Source organism: Budorcas taxicolor, chromosome 2 (assembly GCF_023091745.1).
Source record: "Budorcas taxicolor isolate Tak-1 chromosome 2, Takin1.1, whole genome shotgun sequence".
NCBI classification, from domain to species: domain Eukaryota; kingdom Metazoa; phylum Chordata; class Mammalia; order Artiodactyla; family Bovidae; genus Budorcas; species Budorcas taxicolor.
Genome location: NC_068911.1, coordinates 33,448,366 through 33,468,537, shown reverse-complemented (window position 1 = coordinate 33,468,537; position 20,172 = coordinate 33,448,366). Strand labels below are relative to the sequence as shown.

The 20,172-nt window shown below is 45.8% G+C and overlaps 1 protein-coding gene across 1 annotated transcript in view; it reads right to left on the bottom strand.

The window, feature by feature from the left end:
- TEKT5 (tektin 5) overlaps positions 1 to 3,869 on the bottom strand; it is a 47,617-nt gene extending 43,748 nt beyond the window's left edge. The window contains exon 1 of the mRNA XM_052636332.1: positions 3,294 to 3,869. Within this exon, the coding sequence (XP_052492292.1) occupies positions 3,294 to 3,869 (576 nt within the window). The remainder of the gene's footprint in view (positions 1 to 3,293) is intronic.
- Positions 3,870 to 20,172: the final 16,303 nt, after the last annotated feature.

The window sequence follows — 20,172 nt, the reverse complement described above, 5'->3', positions numbered from 1 at the left end:
ATATGTATAAATGGGCTTCCCTCATAGATTAGTGGTTAAGAGTCCGCCTGCAATGCAGGAGACCCCAGTCCAATTCCTGGGTCAGGAGGATCCCCTGGAGAAGGGATTGGCTTCCCACTCCAGTCCTCATAGGCTTCCCTGGTGGCTCAGACAGTAAAGAATCCGCCTGCAATGTGGGAGACCTGGGTTCGATCCCTGGGTTGGGAAGATCCCTTGGAGGAGGGCATGGTAACCCGCTCCAGTATTCTTGCCTGGAGAATCCCATGGACAGAGGAGCCTGGCGGGCTGCAGTCCATGGGGTCACAAAGAGTTGGACATGACTGAGTGACTAAGTGCACACACACACATACATATGTAAATATATATATATACACACATATATATATTTAACTTAAAGCTGACTATAGATGATGATAAGAATCAGAGGAGTAAACTCAGAGAACTAAAATGGACTGGAATAGGTGAATTTAACTCAGATGACCATTGTATCTACTACTGTGGGCAAGAATCCCTTAGAAGAAATGGAGGAGCCATCATAGTCAACAAACGAGTCTGAAATGCAGTACTTGGATGCAGTCTCAAAAATGACACAATAATCTCTGTTCGTTTCCAAGGCAAACCATCCACTATCAGAGTAATCCAAGTCTATGCCCCAACCAGTAATGCTGAAGACGCTGAAGTTGAACAGATCTATGGGAACCTACAAGACCTTCTAGAACTAACACCTAAAAAAGATGTCCTTTTCATTATAGGGGACTGGAATGCAAAAATAGGAAGTCAAAAAATACCTGGAATAACAAGCAAATTTGGCCTTGGAGTACAGAATGAAGCAGGGCAAAGGCTAATAGAGTTTGCCAAGAGAATGTACTGGTCATAGGAAACGTCTTCTTCCAACAACACAAGAGAAGACTCTACACATGGACATCACCAGATGGTCAATACCAAAATCAGATTGATTATATTCTTTGCAGCCAAAGATGGAGAAGCTCTATACAGTCAGCAAAAACAAGACCAGGAGCTGACTGTGGCTCAGACCATGAACTCCTTATTGCCAAATTCAGAGTTAAATTGAAGAAAGTAGGGAAAACCACTAGAACATTCAGGTATGACCTAAATCAAATCCCTTATGATTATACAGTGAAAGTGAGAAATAGATTCAAGGGATTAGATCTGACAGACAGAGTGCCTGAAGAACTATGGACGGAGGTTCATGACATTATACAGGAGGCAGGGATCAAGACCATCCCCAAGAAAAAGAAATGCAAAAAGGCAAAATGGTTGTCTGAGGAGGCCTTACAAATAGCTGTGAAAAGAAGAGAAGCAAAAGTCACAGGAAAAAAGGAAAGATACACCCATTTGAATGCAGAGTTCCAAAGAACAGCAAGGAGAGATAAGCCTTCCTCAGCGAACAATGCAAAGAAATAGAGGAAAACAACAGAATGGGAAAGACTAGAGATCTCTTCAAGAAAATTAGAGACACCAAGGGAACATTTCATGCAAAGATGGGCTCGATAAAGGACAGAAATGGTAGGGACCTAACAGAAGCAGAAGATATGAAGAAGAGGTAGCAAGAATACACAGAAGAACTGTACAAAACAGATCTTCATGACCCAGATAATCACGATGGTGTGATCACTCACCTAGAGCCAGACATCCTGGAATGCGAAGTCAAGTGAGCCTTAGGAAACATCACTATGAACAAAGCTAGTGGAGGTGATGGAATTCCAGTTGAGCTATTTCAAATCTTATTTCAAAAGATGATGCTGTGAAAGTGCTGCACTCAATATACCAGCGAATTTGGAAAATCCAGCAGTAGCCACAGGACTGCAAAAGGTCAACTTTCATTCTGATCCCTAAAAAAGGCAATGCCAAAGAATGCTCAAACTACCACACAATTGCACTCATCTCACATGCTAGTTAAAGTAATGCTCAAAATTCTCCAAGCTAGGCTTCAAACTTCCAGATGTTCAAGCTGGACTTAGAAAAAGCAGAGGAACCAGATAAAATTGCCAACGTCCATTGAATCATCGAAAAAGCAAGAAAGTTCCAGAAAAACATGTATTTCTGCAATATTGACTATGACAAAGCCTTTGACTGTGTGGATTACAACAAACTGTGGAAAAATCTTAAAGAGATAGGAATACCAGACCACCTGACCTGCCTCCTGAGAAATCTGTATGCAGCAACAGTTAGAACTGGATATGGAACAACAGACTGGTTCCAAATCGGAAAAGGAGTACGTCAAAGCTGTATATTGTCACCCTGTTTATTTAACTTATATGCAGAATTAACTTATCATGAGTTAACTTATCATGAGAAATGCTGGGCTGGATGAAGCACAAGCTGGAATCAAGATTGCCAGGAGAAATATCAATAACCTTGGATATGCAGATGACACCATCCTTATGGCAGAAAGCAAAGAAGAACTAAAGAGCCTCTTCATGAAAGTGAAAGAGGAAAGTGAAAAAGTTGGCTTAAAACTCAACATTCAGAAAACTAAGATCACAGCATCTGGTCCCATCACTAAATAGATGGGGAAACAGTGAGCAACTTTATTTTGGAGGGCTCCAAAATCACTGCAGATGGTGATTGCAGCCCTGAAATTAAAAGACACTTGCTCCTTGGAAGAAAAGCTATGACCAACCTAGACAGCATATTAAAAAGCAGAAACATTACTTTGCCAACAAAGGTCCATCCAGTCAAAGCTATGATTTTTCCAGTAGTCATGTATGGATGTGAGAGTTTGACTATAAAGAAAGCTGAGCAACGAAGAAATGATGTTTTTGAACTGTGGTGTTGGAGAAGACTTTTGAGAGTCCCTTGGACAGTGAGGAGATCCAGCGAGTCCATCCTAAGGGAAATCAGTCCTGAATGTTCATTGAAAGGACTGATGTTGAAGCTGAAACTCCCATACTTTGGCCACCTGATGTGAAGAACTGACTCACTGGAAAATGAGTTTCCCACCCTGATGCTGGGAAAGATTGAAGGTGGGAGGAGAAGGGGACAACAGAGGATGAGATAGTTGGATGGCATCACTGACTCGGTAGACATGAGTTTGAGTAAACTCCGGGAGTTGATGTTGGACAGGGAGGCCTGGCATGCCGCAGTCCATGGGGTCACCAAGAGTTGGACATGACTGAGCGACTGAACTGAACTGATAGGTGGTGACGCAGCTCAAACTGAGCTACAAGATGCCTGTCACCTTGACCTTCAATCAAGAGGGGTGTGTAGGACTGTACCGCAGGGCTGACATCCCAGACACCCCCAGGATCCCCTCCCTGCCCCACGCTCACCTGCAATGGACACCTCAGCTCCTCAGCCGCGCACTCCAGCCGCCTCTTAATGGCATCCAAGCTGTGGTTCTCGTTCAGAAGCCTCTCCAGCTCGTAGTTCAGCTCCGACTTCCAGAAGCCGATGTCCGACAGCCTCTGGCCCAGGTTCCGGCAGGTCCCCTCCTGCATCTGGCGCGTCAGCTGATCCTTGTCCTGCATGAGCCGCATGGAGTCACCTGTCATCCGGCCAGCCCAGAGCCGCGAGGCCTCGGCCCCACATAACTGCAGCCGGTTGGACCGGTCCCAGTCCTGGGGACTGTAGCGACAGAAGAGGGCAGAGCGGCCTGCCGGCAGGATGGTGGGCGGCCGCAGGGCACTGCAGCAGGTGGCCGCCTCGTCCAGGCAGGTCTGGGCGTTGGCCACCTTGTAGAAGAGGCTGGGTCTCCAAGCATTGAGGTAGCGGTACCCTGGCAAATAGTAGGGCTGGTAGCACTCCTGGATGGTCGGGCCGGACGCCACCGGGGGCAGCGCGCTCCCACCACAGCGTTTCTTGGGACCACAGTAAGTGGCAGTCTGAGTCGTTCCAAGAAACTCCATCTTCCCCCATCAGCCCCGCTAGGGCAAAAGTCTACCTGGGGAGGCCAGGGCACCACAGGAAGGGGAAGGGGCTTCTCTTAGGGATGGGCAGGGCCTCTATGACTCTGGCACTGTTGTCATAAAGCCTGGGGGAGTGATGCCCTCCTGGGGCCACATACCCCCCGCCCCACGGCTCACTTACCCCCTGCTGGGGCCATGGCATCCCAAGCGAAACACAGACAAGACAACCAACGCCATGAATGAGTTTTTCAGTCTAGAAGAGTTGGAGGTGCAAGAGATGGCATTTGTATATTTTCAATAAATAATCAAATCTGCCTTTCCACACTTAACTCTGCCTATGGGAGAATGTGGTCCACTCCAGTACATCCAATCAACTCAGGGTCAAGGCGGTCAAGGCTAGTTGTTTCCCTTCTCTCTTTGTCCCCAGGATGGCACCAGAGTGGCCCATGCACATCATGGGATACCACTCAGGGGTAAGAAAACAGAATGAGCTCTTGGCACATATAAGAGCAGGATTAAGCTCAGTGGAAGCAGCTAGACTCACATCCTGTATGATCCCATCTACATGACATTCTGGAAAAGGTAGATCCTTGCGGACAGAAGACAGGTCAACGGGGCTGGCGGTGAGAGGGAGATTGACCAGAAGGGGAAGGAGAAAATTTGGGAATGATGACAGCACTGTTCTATATCTTGATGGTGATGGGGGTTATGCAACTATCTGTCAAAACCCATAGAACCACCCACTAAAAAGGGTGAAGCTCCAATACTTTGGCCACCTGATGCGAAAAACTGACTCACTGGAAAAAGACCCTGATGCTGGGAAAGATTGAAGGCAGGAGGAGAAAGGGACAACAGAGAATGAGATGGTTGGTTCAATAGACATGAGTTTGAAGAGACTCTGGGAGATAGTGAAGGACAGCCTAGGGTCTGCAGTCCATGCGGTCACAAAGAGTCAGACACAACTGAGCAACTGAGCAACAAAAAAGAGTGGTTTTTACTGTATGTAAATAATACTTCACCAAACCTGAACTTAATAAGGAGGTGGGGGAGGGGTTGTGAGCTCATTGGCAGGGCTCTGCCATGTCTGGTTGGCTTCACCGTTAACTCACAGCACCCAACACAGGACTAAATGGATCAGTGGGAGTCTAGGCTGAGGGTTTCATTATTCCAGAAAAAGCGTTCAACCTTCCATTCTATACCAATACTTTTATTCCATCAAGAAACTTCCTCCCCTCCCTGGTTGGTGGGAGCCGCAATAAAGTCTCAAGGTATTCAACAAAAGGGGTGCTTGATTTGTGGGGTCCCTTCTCCCTTTTGAGGGCTTCCTAGCTGGTGCCAGTGGTAAAGGACCTCCCTGCCAATTCAGGAGATGTAAAGGATGTGGGTTCAATCCCCAGGTTGGGAAGATCCCCTGGAGGAGGGCATGGCAACCCTCTCCAGTATTCTTGCCTGGGAAATTCCATGGACAGAGGAGCCTGGCTGGCTGCAGTCCATGGGGCTGCAGAGAGTCTGACACAACTGAAGCGACTTAGCACACACACACATAACCCTATTCTACCGATTCTATTCTTCCCTCTTTTGAAATGAAAAAGACAATCCAGTCAGCCCTCAAATGGTCCTTGTTAGTGGAGTGTGATGGTTAACGTGGATTTTCTCCCCAGTCACTTAAAACCTGGACTGAAAAACGTAGTGGGTACTAGACGACTAAGGCAGAGAGAAATGTATTAAGCACCTCTGTATACATAGGGCTTTACATAAACTCATTTATTTCATTTCCACAGTGAGACTGTAAGAAAGTTTGAGATTCCCATCTTATAGGGTGGGCTTTGGGCCCCCTCTGGACCTAGAGTGCTTACCTTGCAGGATCATTAGAGATGGGACATCCCACCCAGGAAGTGTTTGTATATTGAAGAATTCCAAGAAATAGTCCAGAAAGACTCAGGGTATTTATAAAGCACTAAATGTTAATGGCAATAATATTAATGTGATCACATATCTAAAAACATATATATACATTATACATAGATATAATGGAAGATTACTCAGCCGTTAAAAAGAATGAAATAATACCATTTGCAGCAACATGGATGGACCTAGAGGTGATCACACCAAGTGAAGTGAGTCAGAGAAAGACAAATATCATATCAGTTCAGTTCAGTTCAATTCAGTTGCTCAGTTGTGTCCGACTCTTTTTCGACCCCGTGAACCGCAGCACACCAGGTCTCCCTATCCATCACCAACTCCCAGAGTCCATCCAAACCCGTGTCCATTGAGTCAGTAATGCCATCCAACCATCTCATCCTCTCTTGTCCCCTTCTCCTCCTGCCCTCAATCTTTCCCAGCATCAGAGTCTTTTCAAATGAGTAAGCTCTTCGCATCAGGTGGCCAAAGCATTGGAGTTTCAGCTTCAGCATCAGTCCTTCCAATGAATATTCAGGACTGATTTCCTTTAGGATGGAAAATATCATATGATATCACTTATATGTAGAATTGAAAATATGACACAGATGAAATTATTTACAAAATAGAAATAGACTCATAGAAAACAAACTTATAGTTATCAAAGGGGAAAGAAGGTGGGGAGAAGGATAAATTAGGCATTTGGCATTAACAGATATACATGACTATAGATAAAAAATATAAACAACCAGGCCCTACTGTATAGCACAGGGAACTATATTCAGTATCTCATAATAATCCATAATGGAAAAAAAATCTAAAAATGGAAAAGAATCTCAAAAAAGAATCTATATAGGCTTCCCTGGTTGCTCAGACAGTAAAAAATCTGCCTGCAATTTGGGAAAGCCGGGTTCAAACTCTAGTCGGGAAGATCCCCTGGAGAAGGGAATGGCTACCCACTCTAGTACTCTTGCTAGAGAATTTCATGGACAAGGAGCCTGGCGAGCTACAGTCCATGGGGTCTCAGAGAGTCGGACGAGACTGAGAGACTAACACTTTCATATGTGTGTATATATATATGTATATATATATATACCCAAAACTGAATCACATTGCTGTACACCTGAAACCAGCATGACACTGTAAATCAACCATACTTCAATAAAAATAAATAAATAAAAATTAATGTAAGCAATATCTAAGAGTGTAAAGTTTAGATTTTCTCACCACTCAGCTACTTTCAGTTTTTTCAGATAAAATCCAGTTATCAGATCTTTAAATTTTTCTAGAGATATCCTAAGCACATACAAGTGCTTATATCAATCTATATCTTTTTTACATAGATGAGAAACACCATACCCACTGTTTTCCACATAATTGTAACTCTTGGAGATCATCTCATTTCAGTCCGTAAACCTCTCTTTCTACCGTTTAGTAGCTGCGCATCCCTCCATTATACGGAGGTGTTATGATTTATTTGATCATTCTCTACAATGGGGCATGTAAAGGTATTTCCTCTAAACATTGCTGCAATAAATGTCTTACCTCTTGCATTTCTTTTTTTTTAAAGAAAACCTTTTTACTTCTTATTGGAGTATAGCCAGTTGAATATGTTGTGATAGCTCCAGGTGGACAGTGAAGGACTCAGCCCTATATACCACTCTCCCCCAAACTCTCGTCACATCCAGGCTGCCACATAACCTTGAGCAGAGTTCCTTGTGCCGTATGGCAGGTCCTTGTTGGTTATCCATTTAAAATATAGCAGTGCCATTCGCACCTCTTAAAGTCAGGTTTGCAGAGGTACAATTTCCGCACAGTGGAATTCACCTGGCGCATGCAGGCTATTGAAGGTACGCAGGCCCGCGGTCACCACCGGGATGAAGTTGTCCCCACCACCCAGGAAGATCGTTGTGCTCTTCTTTCTGCTCCTACCTCAGCAACCACCAATGTGTCCTCTGTCCCTACAGTGTGTGTGTGAATGCGCGCTCGGTCTTGCCTGACCCTTTGCAACCCCATAGCCTGCCAGGCTCCTCTGTCCATATTTCCCAGGCAAGAATACTGGAGTGGGTTGTCATTTCCTTCTCCAGGGGATCTTCCAGACCCGGGGATCAAACCCCCATCTCCTGCATTGCAGGCAGTTTGTTGACCTCTGAGCCACCCAGGTAGCCCCACAGAATGCCATCTAAACAGAATCGTGTAGAATACAGTCCTTTAAGCTCAGCCTCTTTCCTTTAGTAGTTCTTTTCCTTTTTAAAAAATTTATTTATTTGGCTGCATCGATTCTTTAGGTGCAGCATATGGGATCTAGTTCCCTGACCAGGGATCAAACCCAAGCACCCTGAGTTGGGAGAACAGAGTCCCAGTCACGGGGCCGCCAGGGACGTCCCTCTTTAGTAGTTCTGCCTAAGAGCGATAAGCATCCTTGCACATACATTTCTGGGCATCTCTGAGCATAACTTCCAGAAGAAGTTACAGGATAGAAAAGCATGCATTTTTTTTTACCATGAATATGTATTATCTTGAAGGCTTTCTGCCTTTGGCCTCTGGGTATATACTTTCTATATATTATTTATATGCCTGTTTATTGTCCTGGATATTTTCCCACTCGTGGGGCTCTGGGGCGATGGCTTCTAATTTACTTTCAGAGGTGGCAGTTCCTGCCTTTTCCCTTGGCCAGGAGCCTGGTGCTGTACATGTGGGGGACCAGACACAAACACCACAGCCTCCAACCTGACACCACTTACAGGACTGCTGGGGAAGAAGGGGCGGGGACTCAGAGAAACCCAGAGAGGCTAGACAGCTCGCTGCAGGCTGGGGTCTATTTGGGGTCCTGCTCACCTGGGTTCCAGGTTGCTTGCTTGAAAGCTCTGGGGAGATGTTCCAGGACAAACCCCATGAAAATGCACAAAGTGAAACTGTCATCAGAGAAACTGACCCCCCGCCTTTCAGCCATGCATGGCGGGGTCTGGCATGATTTTCCTAGGCAAGGTGGGGCTCCCTGTAGAAAAGAATTCAGCTCAAAATCCTGATACAGAACTTCGTCTGTAATATACACAGTATCTATATGACCCAAGTTCATTTTTTCTCTGCTGTAAAGAGAGAGAAGAAACTATGCAAGGGTGTAACCGACCAGGACTTCTCCATCTCCCCAGCCTTAGCTCCTCTTGGATGCAAGTTTCTAAAACCCCTTCCTCCCTCCAACAAAAGGAATATGGTAACTATGTGATGACCAGATGCGTACAGCCCCAGGCCTCCTGGAGTCTAATGTTAACCCACGTGACTCCTCACCATCAGCCAATCAGAAACTTGTGCATGAGCTGATCACATACCCTGAGAACTCCTCCATCACCTGACTTTCTAAAAATTCTTTGCCAAAAGCTGAGCTGGCAGTGTTTTGGGGCCTAAGCTATCTATCTTTTTCTTTGCCTGGCCCTGCAATCAACCTTTCTCTGCTCCAGACTCCAGTTTCAGTTTATTTGGCCACCCTGTGCATCAGACACACGAGCTTGCACTCACAGGGGTGGAGAGTAGGGGAGAGGCTGATCTCAATGAATCGTGTTTTTGGATCCACAGATCACTGTCCGGGAGTCCACTCCAAACTTCTTGCAAACCGTCGGCTGCTGAGTCAGTAACAGCGGTTGAGGGGCTGTGTGGCCAGGAAATTTTCATGCAGGGGAATCCGCTCGGTGCTATCCTGACTGAGGAGGCCTTTCTGTCAAGTGGAATCCCAGCCCCCTCTCCCAGCCTGGAAAAATGCTGCGAATCACACTTCGTGGATGGAAGTTGTGAGAATCAAGTAAAGGCCTAGCAAGGTACTCAGCATGGTGGGTGATCAACAGTTGGCATTACTATTATTATTATACTATGATTCGCCACATCATTGTATTAATCCTTTTGATCATGGCGTTGTTCCTGCCCTCATTTAACAGGGGGCAAACTGAGAGTTGCCTTTATTTACCCAAGGGCACACAGCTAGTCTTTAGAAATGGCTCAGGTAATGTCCTGTTTCCCTCAAGGTGGGGGGCAGGGATGAGAATCAACTAAAAACCCTAAATGTGCCTATAGTGAGGCTGAGTGGGAGCTCAGAGAACCTTTCAGTGATATTGGGTTTCTATTTGTCCCCCATTTTACTGTAAACAATTTTTTTTTTTTGGCCATGCTACATAAGATCTCAGTTCCCCGACCAGGGATTGAAGCCTTGCCCTTGGCAGTGAAAGCATGGAATCCTAACCACCGGACTGCCAGGGAATTCCCTACTATAAACAATTTTTTTAATGCAGCGGTTTTAACAAGGACCTGTTGTATCGCACATTGAACTCTGCTCAATGTCATGTGACAACCTGGATGAGAGGGGAGCTGGGGGAGAATGGATACATGTATATGTGTAGCTGAGTTGCTCTGCTGTCCACCTGAAACTATCACATGGTTAATTGGCTATGTATGCAGGCCAAGTCACTTCAGTCTTGTCTGACTCTTTGCCACCCTATGGACTGTAACTCGCCAGGCTCCTCTGTCCATGGGATTCTCCAGACAAGAATACTGAAGTGGGTTGCCATGCCCTCCTCCAGGGGATCTTCCTGACCCAGGAAGAAAGCAGCCCTCCTCACACCTTGATTTGAGCCCCTTGAGCCTCATTTTGTCTGAAATGGAAGGTTATCTTCAAACAAACTCTTTCACAGAATTAGGGCACATAACTCTGGCTGGAGGGAGCGGGAGCTGGGGCCCCTTCCATGTGAGTCCCTAGAGCTCCACAGAGCAGGGTGAGAAACCCGTGATTTAGCCCACCCCCCACCCCATTTCACAAACAAGGCTTGAAGTTCACCAGAAAGTGGAAAAACCAAACTCAGTGTCCACGTTTTCTGAAGTCGCACTGATTATCTAGAGAAATGGTAGGGTAGGTATGATAATCAAAAGCATTCCGTTACATTTGGAATCATGTGGATGGTAACTAGACATCGTGATCACTTTGTAGTGTAGACGAACATTGAATTAATATGTGGTACACCTGAAGCTAATACAGTGTTGAGTACACATTTTTTTTTTTTTTCTCAAAAAAACCCAAAAAACTGGATTCATGCCTTGGGTGAGAGTTGTGCTCATTTCCTATGGCTGCTGTCACAAATCACCACAAAGTTAGTGACCTGACACCACACAGAGTAAATTTGTCTACACTAACAAGTCATCCCAATGTCTAGTTAACAATCCACGTGATTCCAAATGCAAGAGAATGCCTGTTGATTATCATGACAATCCTACCATTTCTCTAGATAATCAGTGTGATGTCAGAAAACATGCATGTGGAGTCTGGTTTCTCCACTTCCTGGTTTGGTGACCTTCAAGCCTCTTTGTTTGTGAACTGGGGAGGGAGCTAAACTATGAATAGCTCTGGAGGTCAGAATTCCAAAATGAGGCTTAAGGTGCTCAAATCAAGGTGTGAGGAGGGCTGCTTTCTTCTGGAAGCTCCAGGGAGAATCAGATTCCTCGACATTTGCAGCTGCCAGGGTCTGCTTGCATCCTTTGGCTTGTGGCCCCACCTCACCCCCATCTAGGGAGGCCTCATCCTGCAGGGCTGAGTTCCCGGCCTGAGATTGAGGTCTGGCCGTGGTGGTGAGAGCACCAAATCCTACCCACTAGACGGGGTCAGTGACGAGGCCCCGACCCTCGGGCTTTGCAGAAAAGAACTCCCACAAAGTTGGAAAGCAGTGCGACAAGTGAAGTGTTTTTAGGAGGAAAAGGAATACAGCATGTGTGTACAGACACTTGAGTGGGCTCAGAGAGAGGGCTGTGCCCTCATGGTCATTTGAATCACTTTTATGGGGCATTTCTTCCGGGTGTCCTTTGGGCAATCATTTTGATTTGCCCGTTCCGAGTCCATATTTGGTATATCTCAGGGTCCTCCCAGGTGTGCGAACGCATCTCTCAGCTAAGATGGATTCTACCAAAGAGGCCTATGGGGAGTTAGCATCATGTAGCAGTACTCCCCTTTGGACCTTGGCGGGGGTGGGGGGGGGGCATCTATCTCCTGACTCAGGTGGGCAGATGGATGAATGGATGAAGTGACAGCATTTCAAATGCCATTAAATGAGAGAGGTAAATTCAAAAAGTTGGCCATGGTTCAACCAAAACTCAGCAAAAAGGAATAGTAAAATGTGATAACTCAGTCTGAAAGGCCCACGGAATCAACTTTTAAAAGTTTAGAAAGAAAAAAATCCTCAAATACGTTGAGTGTGCCAGCTGGGGAACTTCTGGACAGTGCCCGTCTCCTAAAGGATGGGTAGCGGGGTGTTTTGGGTTCATCCACGGTGCAGCGGGTGTCAGTACTTCATTCCTTTTCATGGCTGAATACTATCTCGTTGTATGGCTACATCACATTTTCTTTACCATTCATCCATTGATGGACATTCGGGCTGCTTCTGCTTTTTGGCTGGTATAAATAATGTTGCTCTGAACATTTCTATGTAAGTTTCTGTGTAGATGTAAGTTTTTAATTTTTTTTGAATAGATACCTAAAAGTGGAATTACTGGGTCATGTGGTAATTCTGTTTTGGTTACTGTTGAGTTTTAATAAAAGGTCTGTGTAGTCAAAGCTATGGTTTTTCCAGTAGCCATGTACAGATGTGAGAATTGGACCATAAAAGAAGCCTGAGCACTTAAGAATTGATGCTTTCAAATTGTGGTGCTGGAGAAGACTCTTGAGAGTCCTTGGACTGCAAGGAGATCAAACTAGTCAATCCTAAAGGAAATCAAGCCTGAATATTCATTGGAAGAGTTGGCGCTGAAGCTGAAGCTCCAAAGAACTGACTCATTGGAAAAGATCCTGATGCTGGGAAAGACTGAAGGCAAAAGGAGAAATGGGCAAAGGAGGATGAGATGGTTAGATAACATCACCAACTCAATGGACGTGAATGTGAGCAAACTCTGGGAGACAGGGGAACCTGGTGTGCTGCAGTCAATGGGGTCGCAAAGAGTTGGACACAACTGAGCGACTGAACAACAACAAGTTGCAAATCAGCACTTTTTATTACTTGGTTTTTAATAAATATTGTGTTATCCATAGAAGTTAACTCAAGGAACTTCCAGCAACACAGTCAGCCCCCTCACACTCAGGGTCGGTCACACATGTTGCTTTAGACAGTAAGTTCCTGACACCTGGGAATTGTTGTCTTTCTCTCTCTGGGCTCAGTTCGTGTCTCCAAACCCTTGGGGTGTTTTGCCCCCTGCATCCAGACAGTCGACTCAACACACACAAGGTGAGCCGTGATGGGAAAACCAAGAAACCAAAACAGAGGCTGCTTCCATCTGTCTTCCTATGTGACCACTGGGAGTTCTTGTGTCTAGATTTCAAAACAGTGAATCAGAGTGTGACCCTCCAGGTATGATATTTTTGTTTGGAACGTGGACATTTTAGTTCATGCACCAAGTCTTTTACTGGACTGAGTATCTCCCTGGCGGTCCAATGATTAAAGACTTTGCCTTTCACACATGGGGTTTGTTCAGGTTCATGCCATGGTTGGGAAACTAAGATCCCACATGCCCCACAGCCAAAAAATATAAAAAATTGAAATGTAATCTTTATATCTTTCAACTAAAGCAAAACCAAGATGCTAACCAGGAATATAATTATTATTAGGAATACAGTTGTGTAGAGGAGAAAGGTGTTAAAATCACTGTCTACTCTGGGTGTCAAATACATTAGATAAACCACTGCTTAGAAATCCCTCTTGCATGCGTGCTAAGCCACTTCAGCGGTGTCGAACTCTTTGCAACCCCATGGACTGCAACCTGCCAGACTCCTCTGTCCACGGGATTCTCCAGGCAACAGTACTGGAGTGGGTTGCCATGCCCTCCTCCAGGGGATCTTCCCAACCCAGGGATCGAACCCGAGTCTCTTACATCTATCTGCACTGGCAGGCAGGTTCTTTACCACTAGCGCCAGCCCAGAGATTCCACATCCACCACTAACACTTTTTTTTTTTTTTTTCAATCTCTTTCTGCCTGATGGAAAACTCATTCACTTTCTGAATCATCTAGGGGAAGTGGACTAGGAGAGGCTGGAGTATGGGGGACGGGAGACCTGACTCACTACCTGAGTGGTGTGCCCAAGCCTCCACCACATCAGGAACCTCCCTCCCGGCCAGCATCCCACTGACTCTGTTTTATTTCTGTCTCTCTCTGCAGCTACCGCATTGAGAGAACTATCTGACTTCCCCAGCCAGTGAAGGGACAGCGCCGCCTGTGAGGAATTAACGTGAAACCCATTTGCCTATAGAAGGCCTGGAGATTGTCTGAGGTGCCGGCTGGAGGAGTGCTTTCGGCCGCGAGCAAATCAACGCAGCAAATCAGCAAGCGTTCCTTGGGTGCCCCCTGCAGGTAGGTAGAATCTGCCACTTGTCCTTCCCTGAAGCCAAAATCTCACAGGCGGTGGCTCCAAGCAGTGCTTAGAAAGCCCCGCGTAATAACGGCAAACACAAGAAAGAGAGAAAAAGAAGTCCAGGAAGAAGCTGCTTTCAATTCAGCATCCTTGTCAGTTTGTATCATTCAAAATTGAGATTTATATTTTACAATGTAGTTTTTTTATTTTTTTTTCACTTTGAATTTCAAAAGGGGTCTTTTCGGTGCTTAGTGCACTGGTCCTGGCTGGTATCCAAAGACCTGGCAATCTTTCTGGAAATCTCCCTTCAGACACACACATACATGTGTGCTAAAACATGTGTCTATACCCGCTCACTGTCACATTAATTGTAACAGGGAAAAAAACCAAATGGCCTTCGGTACAGGATGGCTGAATGAAATATAAAACACCTATTCTATGGAGAACTCTGTAGCATTAAAAAAATAAAAGAAAGAAAGAAAGGTTAGGCTTGTATTTGCCGATAGGAAAAGATTTTTAAGATATAAGTGAAGAAAGAAAGATATAGAACAATGCATACGATAGGGTACCACTTAAGCAGACATATGGGCTTCCCAGGTGGCTCAGTGGGTAAAGAACCTGCCTGCAATGCAGTAGACGCAGGAGACATGGGTTCGATACCTGAGTTGGGAAGATCCCCTGGAAGAGGGCCCGGCAAGCCACGCCACTGTTCTTGCCTAGAGAATCCCATGGACAGAGGAACTTGGCCAGCTATAGTCCACGGGGACACAGAGAGTCAGACATAACTGAGCATGCACAGACAAGCAGATATTTAGATAATTGTATAATGACAAACATTTCTGGAAAGATACACATGAGTCAGAATGATTATCTTGGGCAGGGACAGGACTGGAATGAACACACATGGGGAGAATTTTTTTTTTTTAATTAAACCTTCCAAACTGGTATACATACAGGGTCGACCCTAGAACAGTGTAGGGGAGTTAGGGGCACCAACCCTCAACACAGCCAAAAACCCAGGTATAATTGATAGTCAGCCCTAGTTATCCACCATTCCGTATCCTTGGGTTTAACCAACTGTAGATTGTGTAGTACTGTAATATTTAGTATTGAAAATCAATCCAGGTATAACTGGACATGTGCAGTTAAACCTATGTTGTTCAAGGATCGTTGTAATTTTATTTTAGTATCTATATAATATATGCATTCTCCAGGCAAGCATACTGGAGTGGGTAGCCATTCCCTTCTCCACGGGGATCTTCCCCATCCAGGGATCAAACACGGGCCTCCTGCATGGCAGGTGGATTCTCTACCATATGAGCCACCAAGGAAGCCCCCAATACATAAATAGTATACTATGTATCATATGTAATATACTCATATAGGTAACCTAATAGGGCATCAACTTCTGGCTAAGATTGGATAATGGAGATTGACTGTACCCTCCCGTCTGAAACTACTCAAAAAAACACCCAGAATATATGGTACAATGATTTTCAAGACACGGGACATCAGGCATGAAGGACAGTCCTCTCTGATGGGAAACAAATGAGGTGAGTTCCCCTATCGTCGAAGCTCACTGCCTGGACAGGGAGTTTCCAGGCCCTGGTGCAGGGAGAACGTCTCCAGTTAAGGGAGCCGAGAGGTGGGATGCAAGGGTGTGCAGAGTCTGAAGGGCAGAGCTCTGAAGAGGAAGACGCTGCCCAGAGAGACTGTCTGAGGGTCTCCAGGTGAGCAAGATCCGTGCACACTTGTGAGGAAATGACCCCGGGCTGAGGAAGAACCACCCAAGAGCATCAGAGGGAGCCTTCCCCAGAGCCCCACCCTCCAGGCTGGGAATCGTTCCCCATCACACCATGCTCAGTAGATTTCATCATTTGTGTGACATCAGGTCAAATAGCCAGAGGGTTTTGCCTCAGGATTAGGGCAAAATTAGCCTCAGACTCACTTTGCTGAAAAAGGTCCAGATAGTCCAAGCTATAGTTTCTCCAGTAGTCATGTGTGAATGTGAGAGCTGGACCACAAAGAAGGCTGAGCGCTGAAGAATTGATGCTTTTGAACTATGGTGTTGCAGAAGACTCTTGAATGTCCCTTGGACAGCAAGGAGATCAAACCAGTTAATCCTAAATGAATCCTGAATATTCATTGGAAGGACTGATACTGAAGCTGAAGCTCCAATACTTCGGCCATCTGATGCGAAGAGTCGACTGAGTGGAAAAGACCCTGTTGCTGGGAAAGACTGAAGGCTGGAGGAGAAGGGGATGGCAGAGGATGAGATGGTTGTATGGCATCACCAACTTGATTGACATGTGCTTAGGTGCTCAGTCATGTCTGACTCTTTGTGACCCCATGGACTGTAGCTTGCCAGGCTCCTCTATCCATGGGGATTCTCCAGGCAAGAATACTGGAGTGGGTTGTCATGCTCTCCTCCAGGGGATCTTCCCAACTCAGAGATCAAACCCAGGTCTCCCGCATTGCAGATGGATTCTTTGCCATCTGAACCACCAGGGAAGCCCAGTGAGTTTGGGCAAACTCCAGGAGATAGTGAAGGACAGGGAAGCCTGGCGTGCTGCAGTCCATGGTGTCGTAAAGAGTCAGACACAACTTAGCGACCAAAAACAGCAAGCCCTAGACTCAATACCACTCTGGTCCTGCCTAACAAAGTTTAAAAGCAGGACCCTAGAGATTAAAATGTTTCCAGTCCATTCCCTGTGCGAAAAAAAAAAAAAAAAAAAGATGAAGAACGTAAGTAAAATACAAGAAATTTTCAGCACAAAATAAGGTAAAATTCACAATATCTAATAAAACAGGGGTTCCCAACCTCCAGGATCTCATGCCTGATGATCTAAAATGGAACTGATTTAATAACAATAGAAATAAAATGTGCAATAAATGTAATGTGCTTGAATCATCCTGAAACCTTCCCCACCCCCACTCCAGTCCATGGAAAAAATGTCTTCCACAAAACCCTGGTGCCAGAAATGTTGGAGACTGCTGCAATTAAAAAAAAAAAATTAACAGGCATGCAAAGAGGTAGGAAACTAGAATCCACAAGGGGGACAGGGGAGAATCAATCAATTAAACCCAAACCAGAAATGACGTGGATAACAGAATTCGTAGACAAGGACATTTTAAAAGCTATTATCACCGCATTCTATGTGTTCAAGAAGCCAGAGGAAAAAAAGTGTCACATTAAGTGGAGACGTGGAAGATATTTAAAAACAAAACCCTGAGTTGAACTTCTAGAGATGAAAACTACAATGTCTGAGATGAAAAACACACAGGATGAGATTAAAGGTATGTTTTAGTCAATGGGCTTCCCTGCCGGCTCAGACGGTAAAGAATCTGCCTGCAATTTGGGAGACCCAGGTTGGATCCCTGGATTGGGAAGATTCCACTGGAGAAGGAAATGGCAACCCACTCCAGTCTCTTGTCTGGAAAATCCCATGGACAGAGGAGCCTGGTGGGCTACAGTCCCTGAGGTTGCGAAAAGTCAGACACAACTGAGTAATACTTTTCACTTTCACTTGGTCAACAGAGGCTGCCGTAAGAAATACCGCAGGGTGACACACAACACCATAAACACCAGAAATGGATTTCTCACTGTTGTGGAAGTCTGAGATCAGGGCACCAGCACGGTCCGGCTCTGGTGTCGTTTCTCTACCTGACTTGCAGGCAGCTGCCTTCTCACCCACTGTGTCCCCACAAGGCGTTTCCTGTGCAGAGAGGTAGCAAGCCAAGTGTCTCCTCTTATAAAGACACTAACCCTGTCATGAGGACACTGCCTCCTGCCCCGTGACCTCATCAAATTAACAACAGCTCTTCAGAAGACATTCATAAGAGAATTTCCATTCTCAAGCCACAGACTAGGAGAAAACTTGGCCAAACCTATAACTGACAAGGAACTTGTATCCAAAATGTATACAGTGTTCGCAAAACTCAACACGTAAGCAGCAGAAAAAAATTTTTAATGAGCTTAAAATCTGAACATTTTGGCAGAGAAGATATGTTGACGGCAAGTGAACACCAGCAAAGATGGTAACATAATTTCTCACTAGGGAAATGCCAGTTAAAACCACAATAAACAACTAAACCTAAACCCTGATGGTGGGAAAGATTGAAGGCAGAAGGAGAGGAGAATGGCAGAGGATGAGATGGTTGGATGCCTTCACCGACTCAATGGACGCGAACTTGGGCAAACTCCGAGAGATGGTGATGGACGGGCAGGCCTGGCATGCTGCGGTCCATGAGGTCACAAAGAGTCAGACACAACTGAGCAGCTGAACAAGGCAACTAAATAACAACAAAGATACCACTACACACCTATTAGAATGTCAAAACCCCTAAAGGTTGGTTGCCCTCGTTGTGGGCAAGAATATGGGGCAACTATAATCCTCAGACGCTGTGGGTAGGCATGGACAATGTCTCTGAGTCACTTTGGCAGTTTCCTCCCATCCCATTCCTAGGTGTTTACTCCAGAGAAATGAAGATGTGCATCCCTATGGAGACTCGTACAACAGTGCTCACAGCAGCTTCATCTGTAACATCCCCCAGCTGGAAGCAGCCCACGTGCGCATCCACAGGTACGTGGATTAACTGTGCTGTGATCACCCAATGCCAGCCTGAAGAAACGAACTTCACCCACTCGGCAACCTGAATGAACCTGAAAGAAACACGCTGAAAGAAGCCACGGACTTCCCTGGTTTGGTTCAGGGGTTAAGAATCCACCTGCCACTGCAGGGGACCCGGGTTCGATCCCTGGTCTGGGAAGATCACACATGCCTCGGGCAACTGACTGACTGTCAGAAGGGGGACCCAGGGGCCAGCTACTCTAACTGGCCTCGGAAGTCCCTGAACATTTATATACTTTAGAGCAACTAGAGGCGTTCTGTTACTTTGGATGTACATTCATTTCAAATAAGATTCTTTGGAAGGTATTCTAGAAAGTAACACTGCTCACACCTAGGTGTTTTTAAGGGTATAATTGAGCTGACTATCCAAGGTGGGCATTTGGTTAAGCTTAACATTTGTCCAAGCTCTTAGTGCAGAGGACAGGTGCTGTGCAGGAGAACTCGTTGTTCTACTGGGTTGGTGCCAATTTAAAAAAAAAAAAAAAAACACTGGAGAAAAAAAAAAAAAATCTATGTGCCAGGACTACTGAGCCCACTCACTCTACAGTCCTGCTCCGCAATGAGAAAAGCCACCTCAGTGAGAAGCCAGGCACCCCAACTACAGAGTAACTCCCTCACCACCACTAGAGAAAAGTCCACATGTAGCAGTGAAGACCTAGGGCAGCGGAAAATACGGAAATAGAGAAAAATTGGAAAAAGGAAGAAGCCAGAGGAAAAGGAGCACACACTATATGATTCCACCGATAGAAAATCCACATTAATCGATGGAGATTAGTGATTGGAGGGGGGTGATATTGCATCATGGACAGGTTTGCAAAAGGTCAAGAGGAAATTTGGAGGGGATGATATGTGTGTTCTGTGAAATAGAATGCTGCTACTGCTGCTGCTAAGTCGCTTCAGTCGTGTCCGACTCTGTGCGACCCCATAGACGGCAGCCCACCAGGCTCCCCCGGCCCCAGGACCCTCCAGGCAAGAACACTGGAGTGGGGTGCCATTTCCTTCTCCAGTGCATGAAAGTGAAAAGTGAAAGGGAAGTCGCTCAGTCATGTCCGACTGACTCTCAGTGACCCCATGGACTGCAGCCTACCAGGCTCTGTAGCAGTAGCAGCATTCTATTTCACAGAACACACATATCATCCCCCCCAAATTTCCTCATGACCTTATGCAAACCTGTCCATGATGCAATAGCAACCCCCCCCCCCCCATCACTAATTAAAGTGAAAGAAAGTGTTATTCGCTCAGTCATGTCTGACTCTTTGCAACCCCATGGACCGCAGCCCACCAGGCTCCTCCATCCATGGAATTCTCCAGGCAAGAACACTGGAGTGGGTTACCATTTCCTTCTCCAAGGCATCTTCCCAACCCAGGAATCAAAGCCAGGTGTCCCACATTGCAGACAGGC